General features: G+C 38.9%; 3 protein-coding genes across 4 annotated transcripts in view; all 3 read right to left on the reverse strand.

Moving 5' to 3' along the window:
* The window catches only part of LOC120415908 (neuropeptides capa receptor), a 148,569-nt gene extending 144,753 nt beyond the window's left edge, over nucleotides 1-3,816 (reverse strand). Inside the window, exon 1 of one of the 2 annotated variants that reach the window (XM_052710221.1) lies at nucleotides 2,598-3,816. The gene's annotated coding sequence lies outside the window, so the exon portion shown is untranslated. The remainder of the gene's footprint in view (nucleotides 1-2,597) is intronic. The other variant, XM_052710220.1, reaches the window with a different exon arrangement.
* A 4,674-nt stretch (nucleotides 3,817-8,490) lies between these two features.
* On the reverse strand, nucleotides 8,491-9,824 carry LOC120415924 (CLIP domain-containing serine protease B4-like). Its single transcript, XM_039577570.2, has 4 exons — nucleotides 9,740-9,824; nucleotides 9,269-9,680; nucleotides 8,918-9,210; nucleotides 8,491-8,855 (listed from the first exon to the last, which is right to left on the reverse strand). Exons 1-4 carry the CDS (start codon nucleotides 9,807-9,809, stop codon nucleotides 8,551-8,553), a joined length of 1,080 nt encoding a protein of 359 aa, XP_039433504.1. The 5' UTR covers nucleotides 9,810-9,824; the 3' UTR covers nucleotides 8,491-8,550.
* A 3,272-nt stretch (nucleotides 9,825-13,096) lies between these two features.
* On the reverse strand, nucleotides 13,097-15,432 carry LOC120415923 (CLIP domain-containing serine protease B4-like). Its single transcript, XM_039577569.1, has 4 exons — nucleotides 15,232-15,432; nucleotides 15,002-15,165; nucleotides 13,843-14,096; nucleotides 13,097-13,775 (listed from the first exon to the last, which is right to left on the reverse strand). Exons 1-4 carry the CDS (start codon nucleotides 15,299-15,301, stop codon nucleotides 13,181-13,183), a joined length of 1,083 nt encoding a protein of 360 aa, XP_039433503.1. The 5' UTR covers nucleotides 15,302-15,432; the 3' UTR covers nucleotides 13,097-13,180.
* Between the last annotated feature and the right edge of the window lie 1,155 nt (nucleotides 15,433-16,587).

Consider the following 16,587-nt stretch of genomic DNA (forward strand, 5'->3'; position numbering starts at 1 on the left):
TTTTTAAACTTGTTATCAAATCCAATTTAACAATATTCTACAGAGCTGCAAATTTGTGTTTATAAAATCGTTAAGACTTGTGGTGGTTGTAGGCAAACCCCTTAATTGCACATTTTTTTCTAAATAGAGGGTCCAATTATCACAAATGTCTCTTTGACACCAAATATCCAAATCATCAATATTTCAGGTTGTTAATTGTAAAGAAACAAGTACTTTTACTCCGGATTCGTAATCGAAAAGGTTGATTTGATTTGATTTTAAAAATGTGTTTCAATTGAGTCCTAAAATTAAGCTTGAATTTGTGATATTATTGTTCACAACGATAAATCTTATTTTACTGCGTACAATGACCCTTTGTACGACCGCGAAGAATTTAAAATAGAATTTTAATTCAATTTTCAAAAAATAACTTCACGACCCTTCTTGACAGAAAAAGTCCTTCCGTAAACCGGGGTGACTTTGATAGGATTTCAATTTGTTTTTGGAATATTTTCCAACAGGTAAGGTTTTTCTCAAGATTATAATTTTTAAAACATGTACTGGGGTAGGCCACACAATGTCCATGCACTATTTTGGAAAAAAAGTTTTTTTAATAGTGTTTAGAAAAATATTTACGTTAAAAATTCTTAGTTTAAATTCCGGGGTGACTTTGATAGTCATAGTTTTTCTTGTTAAAATCATATTTAAGAAGTTCAAACTTTATTTGTACGTTAAATGTACCATCACTAAAGTAGCTGATATAGTTTTAAGAAAAAAAAATCAATGTTTATGTTTAGTTAACTAAGTTTATAAGCTTTTTAACAAAATACATTTAAATTTTAGGTAAAACTGTTAAAAAGAAAAAAAAATATCGATTTATATTGCATTTTATACTGAATTCGAAGAACGAATCACAAGTCTTCACATTTTACATGAAATTTGTTCAACTGAAATTGCCTATAAATATGGAGATTTTTTTAAATTGTGTTTCAAAAACACATATATTTAATATTTATAAACTTATTTAACCTTCTCCTAGTGGAAAATTGTCCAATGAATCCGAAAATGCATTCCGTTTAACGATTCAAAATCATGTTCATTGAGAAAATCATGACACTTTGAGAAGTTTAAAATAATGACTTTCATCTACATTTTCTTAACTAAAGTTAACTAACTTTTTAAACTTTTCAAAATTTTATGAAAAGTTCTTTTTGAGGTACTTTGAACATTTCTCTACCACGATCAGTATGATTCTTAACCATTCCGTACGTATTTTAATTGTTCTCTTCATTTTGCGGAAAAATCGCGAACCTATCAAAGTCATCCCGGCTATCAAAGTCACCCCGTTTTACGGTACTTGACATTTCGTTCCAAGGGGACCATAGTTGATCGATCGAAAAAATGTTGTCTTAACAATTTATTTTTTTGCATTAAAATGAAAAAATGTGATTACAAATGGTTTTTATTCGTGTTTTTTTTTACCGTTGTACCTTAAAAATTTACATAGGGCTTTAGGACCCAATTTCTGCTAGGGTACGTCATCCATTAGTGGACCCCTTTCCTATAGTGGACCCTCTGAAGGATTTTTGATTGAAAATTCAATAAAGTCACAACTAAAAACGTGTTTTTTGTCTACAAATCTTTTATTTGGCATGTTCAGCACCAGTTAAAACAATGTTGACTGACATTGACGTGTCCTTTCCGCCAAAATAAGAGTTTTTAGTTCGACATCTGGATTCAGCAATTGCCACTAGCATTTTCACAACAAAACAGTATTTCCATTTTATGACTGAATTAACTATCCAATCATTTTTTCACTGATTAGTTCACTTCAGTAAGTCGAAATAATGTAAGTTTAAGGATAAAAATAAAACGAAGAACTGCTCAAATTCGAGCAAAATTAAGGGGGTCCAATACAGGACAATGAAAATCCTAACTTTTCCAAAAGTGGACCCCTGTTATTTTAACTTACAAAAATGAAGAAAACTGTGTATTTAAGAAAAAGGTTTTCTTAAACATACAGTAAATGCTTGTTGTAATCAACCTAATTGCATATATTTCAATCATGAATATAAATTAGAGTGTAACAAACCCCTTCAGGGGTTTGTTCCGGTGGGCATTAGTTAATTGTACTTTACTGAAGCATCATAATAGAAGTTTGAAATGATATTTTGTAATAATAAGGTCGTTGCAAATATTTTTCAAAGTTTATGTCAAGTTAACGCGTTTGACACAGGTACGAGCTCGACTACCGTAAACATTTTCAATTATAACTCGGGACTTCGGCAACCAAATTCAACCAAACTTCGGGAAAATGCACAGAATGGTCAGCCAAACAAAACATGTTTGTTATTGTTTACATTGCGTGCTCTTGTTTTTGTTTATTCAAGGTCAATCATTAAAACGCGTTTTTCTCGGAACGTCAAAAAGCGACGTACGACACGATAGTACGATGGCTGTTGTTAATGAAAGTGAGAAGAAACTTATTCACAAGTATGATGCACTATAAAGTTAAATATATTCCTTCGATGTTTTCAAATTACTGAACATAATTCACGATTTCGGGAATTGACTTTTTTTTCCGTGTACTTTACACTACTAAAAAACAATGATCTCACCTTTTTCAGTTTCTTTCTCCGAAAATACTCAGCAGTGATTGCACTTTAGTTCCCAAGCTCCACTCGTATACACTTCAGGTCAAACTCTACACTAAAACAACTTAACCAGCTTGGATGCAGCACATTCTTCCGCCCTCACTATTTTTTTCATTCATAGCTGCACGAAAACCATCATGATTCATTCAATTAACCCAATCACTGGGGTGCACATTCACTTTGGCACGCAACCTTTTTCAACCACACTTTGTCGCTCCAGATCAAGTGAGGAGGGCAATTCTCCGAAATGAGCGTCTTATCTCGCTCCAGGTAAGATAATATCTGCAGACAACGAACGGTGATGACGACGACGCCACGGTGATCCAAGATTAGAATCTGAAATCTCTGCTTAGCTCCGAGGTTCAATCAACACCGCAAACAGCCACCTCTTCTACACGTTGTTGTGTGCCTCGATAAGATAAGAACAATCTTCAGGTTCAAAACCTCTCCTCCACTCTGTGATATGATGGAATCTCTCGAATAAAGAACACCTCTTTAATCCAATCTCCAAGCAACACTCGTAAATCTCGACAAACGAACGAACTTGAGGGGGAGGGACATCAATTTCATAAAAATCAATCAACAAGTGAAAGCATCTTCCGGATGGAGTATAATCCCCCGGACTTCCTTCTGGTTGAGCTATCAAGCTCCACTCATCATCGTTTCTTCATTTTTCATCTCTGCATCCTTCAGGAAACTCACTCACATATCATCACTTTCATCCCTAATTCACTTGAGTCGAGCAGACTCGTTTGTCGTGCGAAGAAGCTTTCCTCTCCACGGACCATATCTTCAACGTCCCCCTAATAGCAGAAGGACTTGCCGTCACACACCACTTTGAAACCGCGCCGTTACGAGAGTTCACGCCCGGAAGTTCGATCCGAGACCCCATCCGACCGGTTCAACCATCCGCTGATAACTGAACGGCCGGCGACAGTGATCTTGGATATATTTTTCATCTTGCCTGCTCCAGTTTAGCGCGGACTCCAGAAGGTATCGAGTCGAGTCTGATAAAGGCAACGCAACGAACAGAGGTCGAGAGTGCTTCCAGTCATCTGTGCGGGTGGTGTGGCACTCGTCGTGGGTTCCTGGGCCGACACAGGTTGCGCGCCAAAACGTGAGTGCTTTAATGTGCGCCTGGTGGAAACTCACTGGAAAGAAGGGTGTCACCACGTGTTTACGGTAGTGGGTTCTCAACTAGCTCGTAAGAAAAAAAAAGTTTTATGATTTGAGAAAATTGGACAGATATATTGAGTTTATAATGCATTGAAAACAAAGACATTCAATAAATATGAAATTTCGTTTTGATGAGATAAAAAACCTGTGTACTGAGCAATTCTCTACACCCAAAATTCAGAGTCGAGATAATCGTTCTCTCAAAATTTATTGAGGGCTCAGTGCCAAAATCGATAGAATAATGGTACCAACTCACACCATCATAACAAATGAGTTCATTCTTTAGTTGAATTAATAAATCTCCAACAAGTGTCATACATCGACTTCTGACTTCTCCTTGGTCACCAAGCTGTGGTGGCCGAGGTAGCTAAGTCATTGGATTGGTTTGTCAAAGGTCTCTGGTTCGATTCCCGTTGTCGACCCTTTTGGTTTTTTGTTTGACGGATGAACTTTTTTTGCAAATGAACCTCGAGAGAATAGTTCTATCGCCCATCTCGAGCTGTGTTCTCTGCGTCCGTGAATGGTACCACTATTCTCTCGACTCGAGACCATCATTCTCTCGGACTAGCGCTGCCAGTTTTGGGTGTACAAAATCGATCTTTTTTTTTAGAATTTTGATTTTTGTATTTTTTAGTCCGACTGAAACTTTTTTGGTGCCTTCGATATGCCCAAAGAAGCCATTTTGCATCATTAGTTTGTCCATATAATTTTCCATACAAATTTGGTAGCTGTCCATACAAAAATAATGTATGGAAATTCAAAAATCTGTATCTTTTGAAGGAATTTTTTGATCGATTTGGTGTCTTTGGCAAAGTAGTAGGTATGGATGCGGACTACACTGAAAAAAAATAAAACCGGGAAAAAAAATTGGTGATTTTTTATTTAACTTTTTGTCATTTAAACTTGATTTGCAAAAAAAAACACTATTTTTATTATTTTTATACATTTTTATATCTTTTAAGAACATTAAATGCCAACTTTTCAGAAATTTTCATACAAACATAAAACAAGTGAAGAAAAGTTTTTCGTAGAATAAAAGATGCTCAAATTGACCTCCTGAACACGGGAAAAATTAAAATATTCGAAAAAAATTAGCATTATTCGGTTAAAACTTGTAACTTAGAAACTAATGTTGACTGATCTTAGTGTAAAATTGTCCAAAATTCCGATAATGCATTCCATTTTCCAATTAGGTATTTAAATAATCCCTTTTAATCAATGTTTTTATTACTTTGTTTAACTTACTTTTGAAACAATTTGGAAGTTGTTGCAAATTGCTTCTTGAGGTGCTTTGAACGCTTTCCTCAATATGGTTCCATACTATATCGTTTGCATATATATCGTATTTTTTATATTGGGAAAAAAATCTTTAGCCTATCAATGTCACCCAAATTTATTTTTATTTTTTAAAACATAAAACCAATTTAATTTGCATTTGAGAAGTACTTTAAAGATTTTTTGATAGATTCGTGACTTTTAAGAATGTAGATGTAATTACCCAACTTGACCATCTAAAAATAATGTTTTCAAAAATACCAAACAATGTTATTGTACACTTGCTATTTTTTTACTTACAGTCTGAACCCCATGCCTGATTTTACTGTCACAATCTTATTAAAAATTCCATATAAACTGTAACGGGAATTGCAGGCACGAAGTCCAGATTGTTAAAGCGACAAACCTCCTCCACACTCAACTTAGAAATCAAGCAGGTTAAGATCCTGGATTTGTTTTTGATTTCATCCAAATCGAAAACAAACTGAGCATCAATGTCAATGTCAGCAGCGGGGCCAGAGGAGCTTGTGAGTGCCACTGAGTGACCACCACGTGGTTGTTCGGGTAAAGCAGGCGCAGTGCTTTCCGGGCGGTCGGGTCGTTGTCGGCTTCCAGGTTGAGTTCTCTTTCGGAAGACATGGTTTTGGTTTGGCGCCTTTTCACAGGGAAATTGAATTCAATGAAAAAATAACTCTTTGAATTGGCTCCTTGTATGAGGTGATTGAAGCTGTTAACTTGATGAGAAGTGAATTGCCGGTAATTAAATATTTGAAGGATAGTTCTTCTTTGTAATTCGTTCATATTGCACTTTGTCTTTATAAATGCAATTATCGAACTTTTAATTACATTTGGAATACTCCCACTACAATAAAGTTCAAAACAAAGACGACAGTTGTTTTTTTATGTCTTACTCAGTATATGGAAAAACTTTTATTAACTGGGACAAACAAGCCGAAACTTCCAAATCAGCATTGACAATCAACACGCCATAGAAAAGGACATCGTTTATCACAAAAAGATATCGGTCCAAGTTTTCCCAGAACATTCACAACCCCATGACACATTCAGCCTTTTTCAATCTCGTGCCAAAGGCTTCGATTGATACTCTCCCCAGAGCTTGAAAGTTTGAACCTCCCGCAGGAAATTGGTTAGACTCGCGCGATTCAAGCTAAATGAAAAGGGCTGCAGGATATTGAACCAAATAGACGGATGCGAGCGCGTTTCCCACGCTTGTGTGTTTATTTCTGGCTCGCGAGCATCCCTCTTCTGTGGTAGGAATTCCTCGGAAGTCATAACAATGCTGCAAACTGCTGTTGATAGACTTGCCAAAATCAATATGACTCTGGTTACGATTGCTGTAGCGTTGATTCGTTAGGGACCGTCCATAAACCACGTGAACACTTTTTTTGGAAATCTCAACCTCCACCCCCATCGTCTTTTTTGTATGGACAATTTATAGACAATCTCATACCGCCCGCCCTCCCCCTTAAGTGTCCACGTGGTTTATGGATGTTCCCGTTCTTTTTGTGAGTAAACTAGGATAACAGAAAAACTTTCCACATGGAAATTTGGTTACTTGGCCGGGTTCTTATTTTGCACCAAACATACCGGAACGTGATGATTTGACTACTTCCTTCAACAACACTAAAAAAAACTCTGCCTTACGGGGAACTCACAGACAATCAGACTAACAACACAAAAATATTTACGACTGATACGCAAGGTGAAACTTATACCATTGAATACACCCAAAACTGGCAGCGCTAGTCCGAGAGAATGATGGTCTCGAGTCGAGAGAATAGTGGTACCATTCACGGACGCAGAGAACACAGCTCGAGATGGGCGATAGAACTATTTTCTCGAGGTTGAACCTTTGCAAAAAAAGTTCATCCGTCAAACAAAAAACCAAAAGTGTCGACAACGGGAATCGAACCAGAGACCTTTGACAAACCAATCCAATGACTTAGCTGCCTCGGCCACCACAGCTTGGTGACCAAGGAGAAGTCAGAAGTCGATGTATGACACTTGTTGGAGATTTATTGATTCAACTAACGAATGAACTCATTTGTTATGATGGTGTGAGTTGGTACCATTATTCTATCGATTTTGGCACTGAGCCCTCAATAAGTTTTGAGAGAACGATTATCTCGACTCTGAATTTTGGGTGTACGAGAATTTTCCAAGACTGATCCAAACAAGACAGTCACGTCAGGGACCTAGTATGAGGTGAAGGTGAGGAAAAGTTCGTTGGAAAGCCCACCAAACATTCAACAGTCGACAACTATGTTTCATAACCTGTCAAGGCTTACGACATCTGTAATAAATGGATGCTGCCAGATAAGACACACTGAATTTTCAAAGGTTTCGGGATTTGCATTAGGAACAATCACTAGATCTATTTTGGTCTTTACTAGTTTTTACACCCAAAACTGGCAGCGCTAGTCCGAGAGAATGATGGTCTCGAGTCGAGAGAATAGTGGTACCATTCACGGACGCAGAGAACACAGCTCGAGATGGGCGATAGAACTATTCTCTCGAGGTTCATTTGCAAAAAAAGTTCATCCGTCAAACAAAAAACCAAAAGGGTCGACAACGGGAATCGAACCAGAGACCTTTGACAAACCAATCCAATGACTTAGCTACCTCGGCCACCACAGCTTGGTGACCAAGGAGAAGTCAGAAGTCGATGTATGACACTTGTTGGAGATTTATTAATTCAACTAAAGAATGAACTCATTTGTTATGATGGTGTGAGTTGGTACCATTATTCTATCGATTTTGGCACTGAGCCCTCAATAAATTTTGAGAGAACGATTATCTCGATTCTGAATTTTTGGTGTACGTTGGTATACCATAAAAAGTCATTCAGATATAAATAAACAATAAAATTAATGTTTTAAAACTGTGACTCAAACTACACTCTATTTTCAAATGTCGGTTTCTCAGAAACTGAGAAAAATTACACGTTTTCGTAAAAAAATTACTAAAGGAAGCTTCCAATTACGAATTACAGGTCAGAGGTACACAATGTTTAATCCGAACAAAAATCACACAGGTAACATTACAATTATCACACAAAGCAAGTCAATTGAAGGAAAAATCACTCTCAAAGTGGCTCGTCATCATGGAACGGAAAACTCTTTGCATTGCCTTTCGACTAATGTTGCTTTACTCTTCCCAACCTCACACATCCACTCCAATACCAAGTACTTTTAAAAGAAGCTTAAGCTGATGACTTCATGAAACAAAGTTTCACAGCAGCCCGGTGATAAGTTCCAAATAAAAACTCACTCACTCTTCTGCCTGGCGGGGTCAACAGAGATGGTCAATGCCATGTTGCAAGCGAGATGTTTGCTTTCTTGGAAGGAGAAGGAGACTATTACAGTTTAGTATTTTTTACAAGAACTTGGATTCCACATATTGCACCGAAAAACATTACAAGAATAATATTAAGACTGGGTCATCTCTACACTTCCATGTTGCTCTCAATCCAATCGATGTACTTGGGCACATTGGTGTACACTCCGGGAATACCCTTCCTGGCACACAGTTTCGGCCCGAAGCTGACAATGCCGTACAGGACCCACCGTGTCCCGACTCGTTGCATCAACGGTCCACCCGAGTCCCCAGTGCAGGTATCTTTGCCTTTCTCACCACCGGCGCAAAGTTGCCTGTCACTGATTACAATTCCAGCTGGTTTGTACACCGTACTGCAGTCGTTTGGTTCGGTTATTTCAAGAACCACCTTTAGCTTGGTGTCGCTCGGGTCACCTGGAACGAATAAGAGCGGGTTAGAAAGGAGAATTAGTTAAATTACAAAGACGCTATCATACCAGTTTCCGTTCGTCCCCAGCCGGCAGCGGTCAATCGATGCCCAATGATATTTCTAGAATTCAGTGATTCCTGCGTTGGTAGACAGATTGGTTGGATGTAGTGGGACGATGGAACGTCTCGGTCCATCCGAACCAAGGCAATGTCATTCAATTGGTTTTTCGAATTGGCATCGTAATCTTCGTGAACTGTAATCTTCTCAATGTTCCGATCAACGGGTACGTCTGCACATTCGGTCTCTTGGCAGTCTTTTCCCTCATTGCTAATTGTATGCTCTCCAAGTCGAACCCCAGCACTGCAAATAAATGCCGTTATCACAACTTAATCAATGCAAAGCGTCACAAATTACTCACACTTGGAATCCTGCCCTCTCGTTAAAGCAATGAGCCGCGGTGATAACGTACCGGGAATTGATTAGAGATCCACCACAATTGAAGGTTAGGACGCCATTCGTCCTCCGATACCGGATCAAAGCTGTCCAAGGAAACTCATCCAAATCCGTCTCGTTGCCACCCCAGATCCGTTCCGAGTAATCGACGCCGCAAGTATCACCAGCAGGTGCACTCGTTGAAGTGTCCAAGTCGGGCGAAACGCAACAAACCAACGGAATTCTACCGTCCATTCCGCAGCGACTGTCCGATAGGAATGAACTTTCCTGGTACGTAACTACCGGTTTGGTGTAAATTTCCCTCAGAGGTGGACACCCTCTCAGGTGGACACACCGCCCGGAGTCACCATCGGGGTTCGAGCATCGATCGTTTAGATCTGTTGGGTAGAAAAACTACAATATAGCCGCTACTTTCAAGCTTATTAATCGTACTTACTTAAACCCTTCACGTGCAGGATTAAACACGACAGAATTAAATATGGCAAAATACTTTTAGATCGGAGCATTTTTCGAAACGCTTTCTTCCAGCTATGAGCAGTAACTGAGATCGCTAGATTGCAAAATCCGCGTCTTTTATAAGTGAGACAAATTATTTACAAATAACATGATACAGGGAATTTCCTCCGTATTATGTGTTTGTCCTGCGGAATATCGCTAGATCAACTATAGAGCAATTCTCTGAGACATCGTCAATTGTGGCCTAATGAATTTTTGAACGTATGATTAGAAATAAGAATTTGTCTTTACAAATCTTGCTTCAAACGCGGGTGTCTTCGAGTATCAAAAAATATATATTTTAAGAATAAATGTCCCAATCGATTTGGCAACTAAATGGAACCATGCATAGAATGGTTAGTAAAACAAATCATGTTTGATATTATTGGTATACAAGTCGTTAGACTATGTGGGTAATTCTCCGCCAACTCACACAGCAGTTGCCCCGACGCGGGTGACCATGAGCGGCCATGATCGACGACGACCAACTTTTTCAAAACTTTTTTTCGTAAAATCGCGATAGCTCGTGATGTCTAGAATCAAACCCCTTATGTTTATATATCAAAATTTTTGTAATTGTCTGCTCTACAACTTCGTAGAACATTATTACACTGTAAAAAATATCCCTGCAAAGTTTGAAAAAACACGAAATTTTAAAATGAAAATTTTTGTTCTGAGTGAAAAAAAATACCTTTCTGGGTTAATGTAGATTCGAAGAGTACATTAAATTTCCCTTAAAATGACATGTTCCAAAATTTATTACAGTCGAGTAACGGAAAATGGGAAAATTTTTAAAACTTTTTAGTGTTTTTTCGATGAAAAATACGTTTTTTCGGAATTCTGAGTACGCCATTAAATTGGGCGTCTAATTTTACATAAAAGTCCCTTTGACACCAAATTTCTATCTCATCACCGTTTCAGGCTTTAAATTATTGAAAAACACCTCTTTTTTCGCATGTTCAAAAATGGAAGGGGTCGTACCGCCCCTCCGTCACGAGTTATCAAAAAACGGATTCGTGATCAGGGACAAAAGTTACCCCTTAGGACAAAGTTTCACGCAAATCGAAGAGGCGTCGGGGTAACTTTTCCCGATTTCGTGTGAGTTGGTAGAGAATTACCCATGTTTATGCTAAGACAAACGTAAAATCGCGTTTTGCCTGGCTTACAGATGAAAGGCTATACACTTAGAATAGTGCTAGGGAAAAGCTTATACAGCAAAACCCCGATGGTTTGACACCGATTTTCATCAAATCATTCGGGTTCTTTTATGGTTCAGTAGGGTGTAATAAGAAAATCGTTTTTCCAACACAGCAGTTTCCGTTTGGAGTCCTAAACAAATCCCGTGCTCAAAACTATGTCTTTTTTCAGGGAGCAAGTTAACACCATACTCTCTCTCTCTCTCTCTAAACACGCCTGAAAGATTCATGAACAGTGAAAAACACAATTAAATTGAGTGAATTGTCAAACTTTCTGAGCATTTTTTGCCACCCTCACCTCACTGAGGAAAGGCTAAAAAATCACTCGAGAAATGAATTTCGTAATTTGATGTGCTATTGACCTTCACGTATACAAATCGACTCAGAATCGAATTCTGAGCAAATGTCTATGTGTGTGGTTGGATGTTGTTCAAAAAATTTACACTGGATTATCTCGGAACTGGATCAACCGATTTTGACCGTTTTTGTCTGATTCGATCAGTCTTGTAGTCATGGGTTTTATACTTTATTTTGAGGCCGGATCTCAAATTTTTTGATGAAAATGTTGTCCGGAATTGTAATGCGACCCATCGTTGGATGGGTAATCAGAAGACCTTTCGGGTCGGGAAAGACAACTACAATACTGTTACATCAGGTTATATACACAGCTGAAAAAGTAGTAATCCAGCTGCGTGTAAAAGGCCTGGGTGTAAAATAAATATTGCATTATTTAATGCAATTTTATGTGATCTTACACCCTGAAATATGTAGCCCATCAGTATGGGAAACCTACTTGACCGAAATGTCAAGCTCATATATGCGTTTATCCTTACAGTTATTCATCGGTCTGATGGCCGACTGGGCTAAGGCGCTAGTCCTTACTGTTGGTGCTGGGTTTGAATCCCGTCGGTTTGCAACTTTTTTTTGTGTTATCAAAAATTGTACATGCAGTGTGTAATATTAAGTTTTTATTTTGACGAAGGTGATGTGCATGCTTTTGCATGCGATTTTACCATCGGATTTTTTGCTGTGTAAGGTCGTACAGGAAGAAGCTTAAGTACAACTTATACCATCCAATGGCAATACAATTCTAGCATTTCAAGATGCAATACTACTAATCTAGACCAGTTGATCGAGAGATACCTAACACTTTTGTTTAAAAATAAACTTTTTGAAAATCAGCCTTTGTCATGCACTAGTTAAAAATGTAAATTTTAAAGTGCTGAATACAAATTCAAAAAAGGTAAAAAGATTTAAATGTGTGTTCCATGGAACTTTTTGCCGATTAACATGTATATTCTGCCCCTGTTCGCATAAATGTCCTATATTATCATTACTTTTGAGTAATTGATGCAGTTTGGTTCAAAAACGTGTGTTCTTTCAGAAAATCCAAACAATTATAATAAAAATTCTCCGCCAACTCACACAGCAGTTGCCCCGTACCCTCTTCGATTTGCGCGAAACTTTTTTCTAAGTGATAGTTTTTGTCCCTGATCACGAATCCGAGGTCCATTTTTCGATATCTCGTTACGTAGGGGTGGTTCGACCCCTTCCATTTTTGAACATTCGGAAAAATACGTGTTTTTCAATAATTTGCAGCCGATTTTTCGTCTGATTTGGCCGAGAATTACCAAAATATTGTTCTAGAAATCTGGAGGAAATCCAGTTTTTTCACAGAAACTTAACAACAAAAAAAGATTTTTAACACTAAAATGTATTGTATTTTTTGTCAAATTATGTAGATTTTTTAAGCTACTGTTTGACGACCTTTCCTACAAAGTGAAAAAAAAACAATGAAAAACATTTTTAAAAAACTACCGGTGTGTTCCATTCACTTGCATGCAAAGGGTGGGGCAAGACAAATTTGTTCTATTTTTTTGTCAGAGGTATCCACAAAAAAACGGAATTGACAACACATTTCTATGAACAAAGGCTGATTTTTGGCTGATCCACAGTTGACCGACCGGCTCTAAAACCTGGTATTCGCCGACAAAGGTCTTTGGTTTCGGAATGAACCACAGGATTCGGGACATTCAAACACACTCAAAAAGTTTTTGCAAACTAATAAATGGATTGCGATAGATTCATAAACAAAGCAAAGGTTAAAGATAAAATCGTCCTATATTTTAATTTCATCATTCGAGTTAATCGTCTTCCATCGCAACAAAGATAAATCATTCCTTCAATTACTGAATGTTGTTCTCGATCCAGTCGATGTACTTGACCACACTGGTGTACACCCCGGGAACGTCCTTGGTGCCACACTTGTTCGGTCCAAAGCTGACGATTCCATACAGGAAGTAGTTCGTCTTGACGCGAATCATCAGCGGGCCGCCCGAGTCTCCACTGCAGGTGTCCTTTCCGCGAGCTCCTCCAGCGCACAACTGCGTATCCCGCAGGGTTACCCCGGACGAACGGTACACCTGACCACACGCCTTCGGATCCGTGATATCCAGCTGAACCTTCAATTTCACGTCACTGGCACTCGCTATTTCGGTTCTGCCCCAGCCGGCGGCAATGGCCTTCACTCCCACGTTGTTCCGAAGACGCTCGGCATCCCCAATGGGCAGACAGATCGGCTTGATGTAGTCCGTGAATCCGACGTCCCGCGTGAACCGAATCAGAGCAATGTCGTCGTACTGACTCTTCGTCTGGGCGTTGTAGTTCTCGTGCACCGTAATCTTCTCCACGTCCATGTCAACCGGAACGTCCGCACAGCCATCGGAGTCACAGTCGTTGTTAGCATTCTTCAAATCGTACTCTCCCAGCCGGACTCCAACCCTGAAAGAAGTCAGACAACAAAAGGCTTACTCCACAGAACTCCCCAAAGATACGGCCACAAACTTACACCTGCCAGCCGCGTGGAATCGCGTTGATGCAATGGGCCGCCGTGACGACGTAACGTGACGTGATCAGCGATCCGCCGCAGTGGAAGCCAAAGTTTCCGTTCGGCTTGCGGTAGTGAATCAACGCTGTCCAGGGGAACTCATCCAGGGCGGTGGGCTGGCCGCCAAAGATACGATCCGACAGGTCCAGTCCGCACTGGTTGGGCCGGGGAAGCGTGCTGATGCGATTTGCCGTTTGAATACCGGCGCAACAGACCTGAAAGCCCACGAAACAAAATAATACGTTTCTGCATATTGATCCAACAAATATAATTAAGAGATGTTCATATCTGGACAAACATAAAAAGGCGAACTAAACTTATTATATTAACGGTATATTTTTTACAAACATTATATCTTGGAATATGTTGCAGTTAATAAGCGGTTATCAAATTAACCTTTAGGAAGTCGCGTGTTTTGATGTTTCATAAAAGTGTCCTTACAAAGTGTGTTCAAATACTCGTATGCGACTGCCGGTGTGTTAAGAATAAGTTGTATAAGTTGAATTAGGCGTTGGCTAAGAAATTCTCAATGATAATCTTTATAGTGGAGAATAAAAATAAATCAGAAATGATTACTTCTGAAATATTGTGGATTGTTAAGTTGAACGATGAGTTAAGAGAAAAAATCAATTTAACGTTGGTCAAGAATGCTGAAAAGACTGAGATTTGTGAAAAACATTGTCTACTTCATGACAGTCGGAAGAATACCAGATTCATTAACCAAATTATTCATACCATCTTAAGAATAAATCAACTGGATTAAACGGTGTTTACATTTATCAAACTTTAGCGACTCTGTGTTTCTCGAAAACAACACTACAAACATTAATCATTTTGAAAATTTTACAAATCGGTTTCTAGCTAGAACCATACAATTCTGCATCACGCAACTTGGAGATGCGCAAACGTCGTCATCGTCGTCTCCACTGCTGGAAGAAATCCGAGCAGAGACATAAAGCCAAACCGGTTTCCAAACTCGCTTCATTATCACCACAAACGGGCAAAACCCGGTTTGCTGGGGATTTCCGAAGGCTCAATCCAAAGACTTACTTTCATTGGACGACACTTCTTGTTTTTTTGAAGCCATAACTTCCTCGTTGAACCTCGTCTTTGAACTTACCAGCGCTTTGCCGTTGGACGTGCCACACTGGCTATTGCGGACAAAGGTGCTCTCTTCCGGCGAGATGAGCGGCTTGTTGTAGATGGACACCAGGGGTTGACACTCGCGGAAGAAGATACAGCGGCCGGCTTCTCCGTTCGGGTTGGTACAGGGATCGTTCAGGTCTGTTGTAACGTTAAGATGTTAGTTTTTTTGAGCTATTGTTTGTGTTGATTCACTGTGGTACTTACTCAAGGTTGATCCCAGGGAGATTAGTCCCAGAAGGACAACGGGCATTAATAGCCCTGAAAGTTTATACATTTTGTCGAATTAACGCTTTCACAATCACTTCTTCAGGTTCTACAGATAACGAATTGAGTGAAAACACGGAGAGGTGCCTTGCCAGTTGCGACCTGTCCGCTGAAGGTATCGATAACAACTGTGAACTCACAGTGGCCACGACTTGGCTTGTCGCGGTATTCACCAACACAAACCTCGGCCCGATCTTCGGAACTCAAATTCAGTCATATTTCCTGTATTTGTGCCGTCCCTCTGACAAGGTGTAGAACCGCACATTTAGACAAAAGATCGCGCGAAGATCGGTTCGGGTACGCGGTCGTCACAAACACACCAGCAAAACCCGAGGTCCAATCAACACAACACTGAACTTGGGCAGATCGGATTCCGTATAAATACTAGGCAGCATTTGCCGAAGCAAACGAGTTCTTGGCCCGACGACGTCCAGTGTGGGGAATTACGTCCGATACTGGCGGACACTCTGATGGCCCTCTCGTCCGTCTGGCCAATACCCTGGTCTGCCCAGAAAGGCGCGAAATTCCAAGTTTTGGAACAGAGCTTGCGAGTGATCCTTGTCTTGTTTTGAAAGATATTGCCATGACCGTGAGGTAATTAATTGATGTTTACGGAACTGTCCAGGTGATGTTGCAGGTCGTAAACAACAATATGGTTGTTGAACTTTAACAGTTTTCTTGTTTACTTGACTGTGCAAAGCGTTTCAAACATTTAAATGAAAGGTTTTGTTTGTCAGTCTTTTTGAACTCAATTACAATAAATTTTTTTTGGAGGTTTTAAAGTCCAATTTCGTATGTTTCTGTTGCAAAAGAATAAACTATGCAAAATTTAAAACTAAAGTATCTTCTTTTTCTCGTTTTTTCTGTCGAAGATACCAAATTGGTCCGAAAATTTCTTCTAAAGATACGATACACTCTTGTAAAGAATCGATTGACAAAGTTTATAAAAAAAAACTGTAAATCGATTAAATATTCAAAAACCTGAAGAATAACACAAAGCCAAGATAAAACTAGATTTTTTTCGTTCCATGACAAGTTGAGCATTGGTTAACAAAGTTTCGAATGTCGTTTTAAAGCAGCTGTAATTAAAAATTTAATTGCTTAATCGTACTGCAATTACTAATTAATTCGATGATTTCTCTTATAAAGCAGATAATTTTAATATAAAAAAAATAGTTTCAAATTCTTAAGACCGAAACAAATAAAAATTCTCGAGAAATGTTCGGATTACGAATATTGATCTTAAGTCAGATTCATAAGCAAAAAGAAAAAAAGTAAAAAAAAAAACTTTAAATA

Source organism: Culex pipiens, chromosome 3 (genome assembly GCF_016801865.2).
Source record: "Culex pipiens pallens isolate TS chromosome 3, TS_CPP_V2, whole genome shotgun sequence".
NCBI lineage: Eukaryota > Metazoa > Arthropoda > Insecta > Diptera > Culicidae > Culex > Culex pipiens.

What these genes read in the sequence shown, in the direction of transcription:
- LOC120415924 (XM_039577570.2), bottom strand. Translation starts at nt 9,809, where the DNA reads ATGCTCCGATCTAAAAGTATTTTGCCATATTTAATTCTGTCGTGTTTA. An exon ending in CCTGCACGTGAAGGGTTTAA is followed by an intron (nt 9,681 to 9,739) that starts GTAAGTACGATT and finishes TCTACCCAACAG; the next exon opens with ATCTAAACGATCGATGCTCG. An exon ending in GAGAGGGCAGGATTCCAAGT is followed by an intron (nt 9,211 to 9,268) that starts GTGAGTAATTTG and finishes ATTTATTTGCAG; the next exon opens with TGCTGGGGTTCGACTTGGAG.
- LOC120415923 (XM_039577569.1), bottom strand. Translation starts at nt 15,301, where the DNA reads ATGTATAAACTTTCAGGGCTATTAATGCCCGTTGTCCTTCTGGGACTA. An exon ending in CGTCCAACGGCAAAGCGCTG is followed by an intron (nt 14,097 to 15,001) that starts GTAAGTTCAAAG and finishes GTGGGCTTTCAG; the next exon opens with GTCTGTTGCGCCGGTATTCA. An exon ending in ATTCCACGCGGCTGGCAGGT is followed by an intron (nt 13,776 to 13,842) that starts GTAAGTTTGTGG and finishes GACTTCTTTCAG; the next exon opens with GGTTGGAGTCCGGCTGGGAG.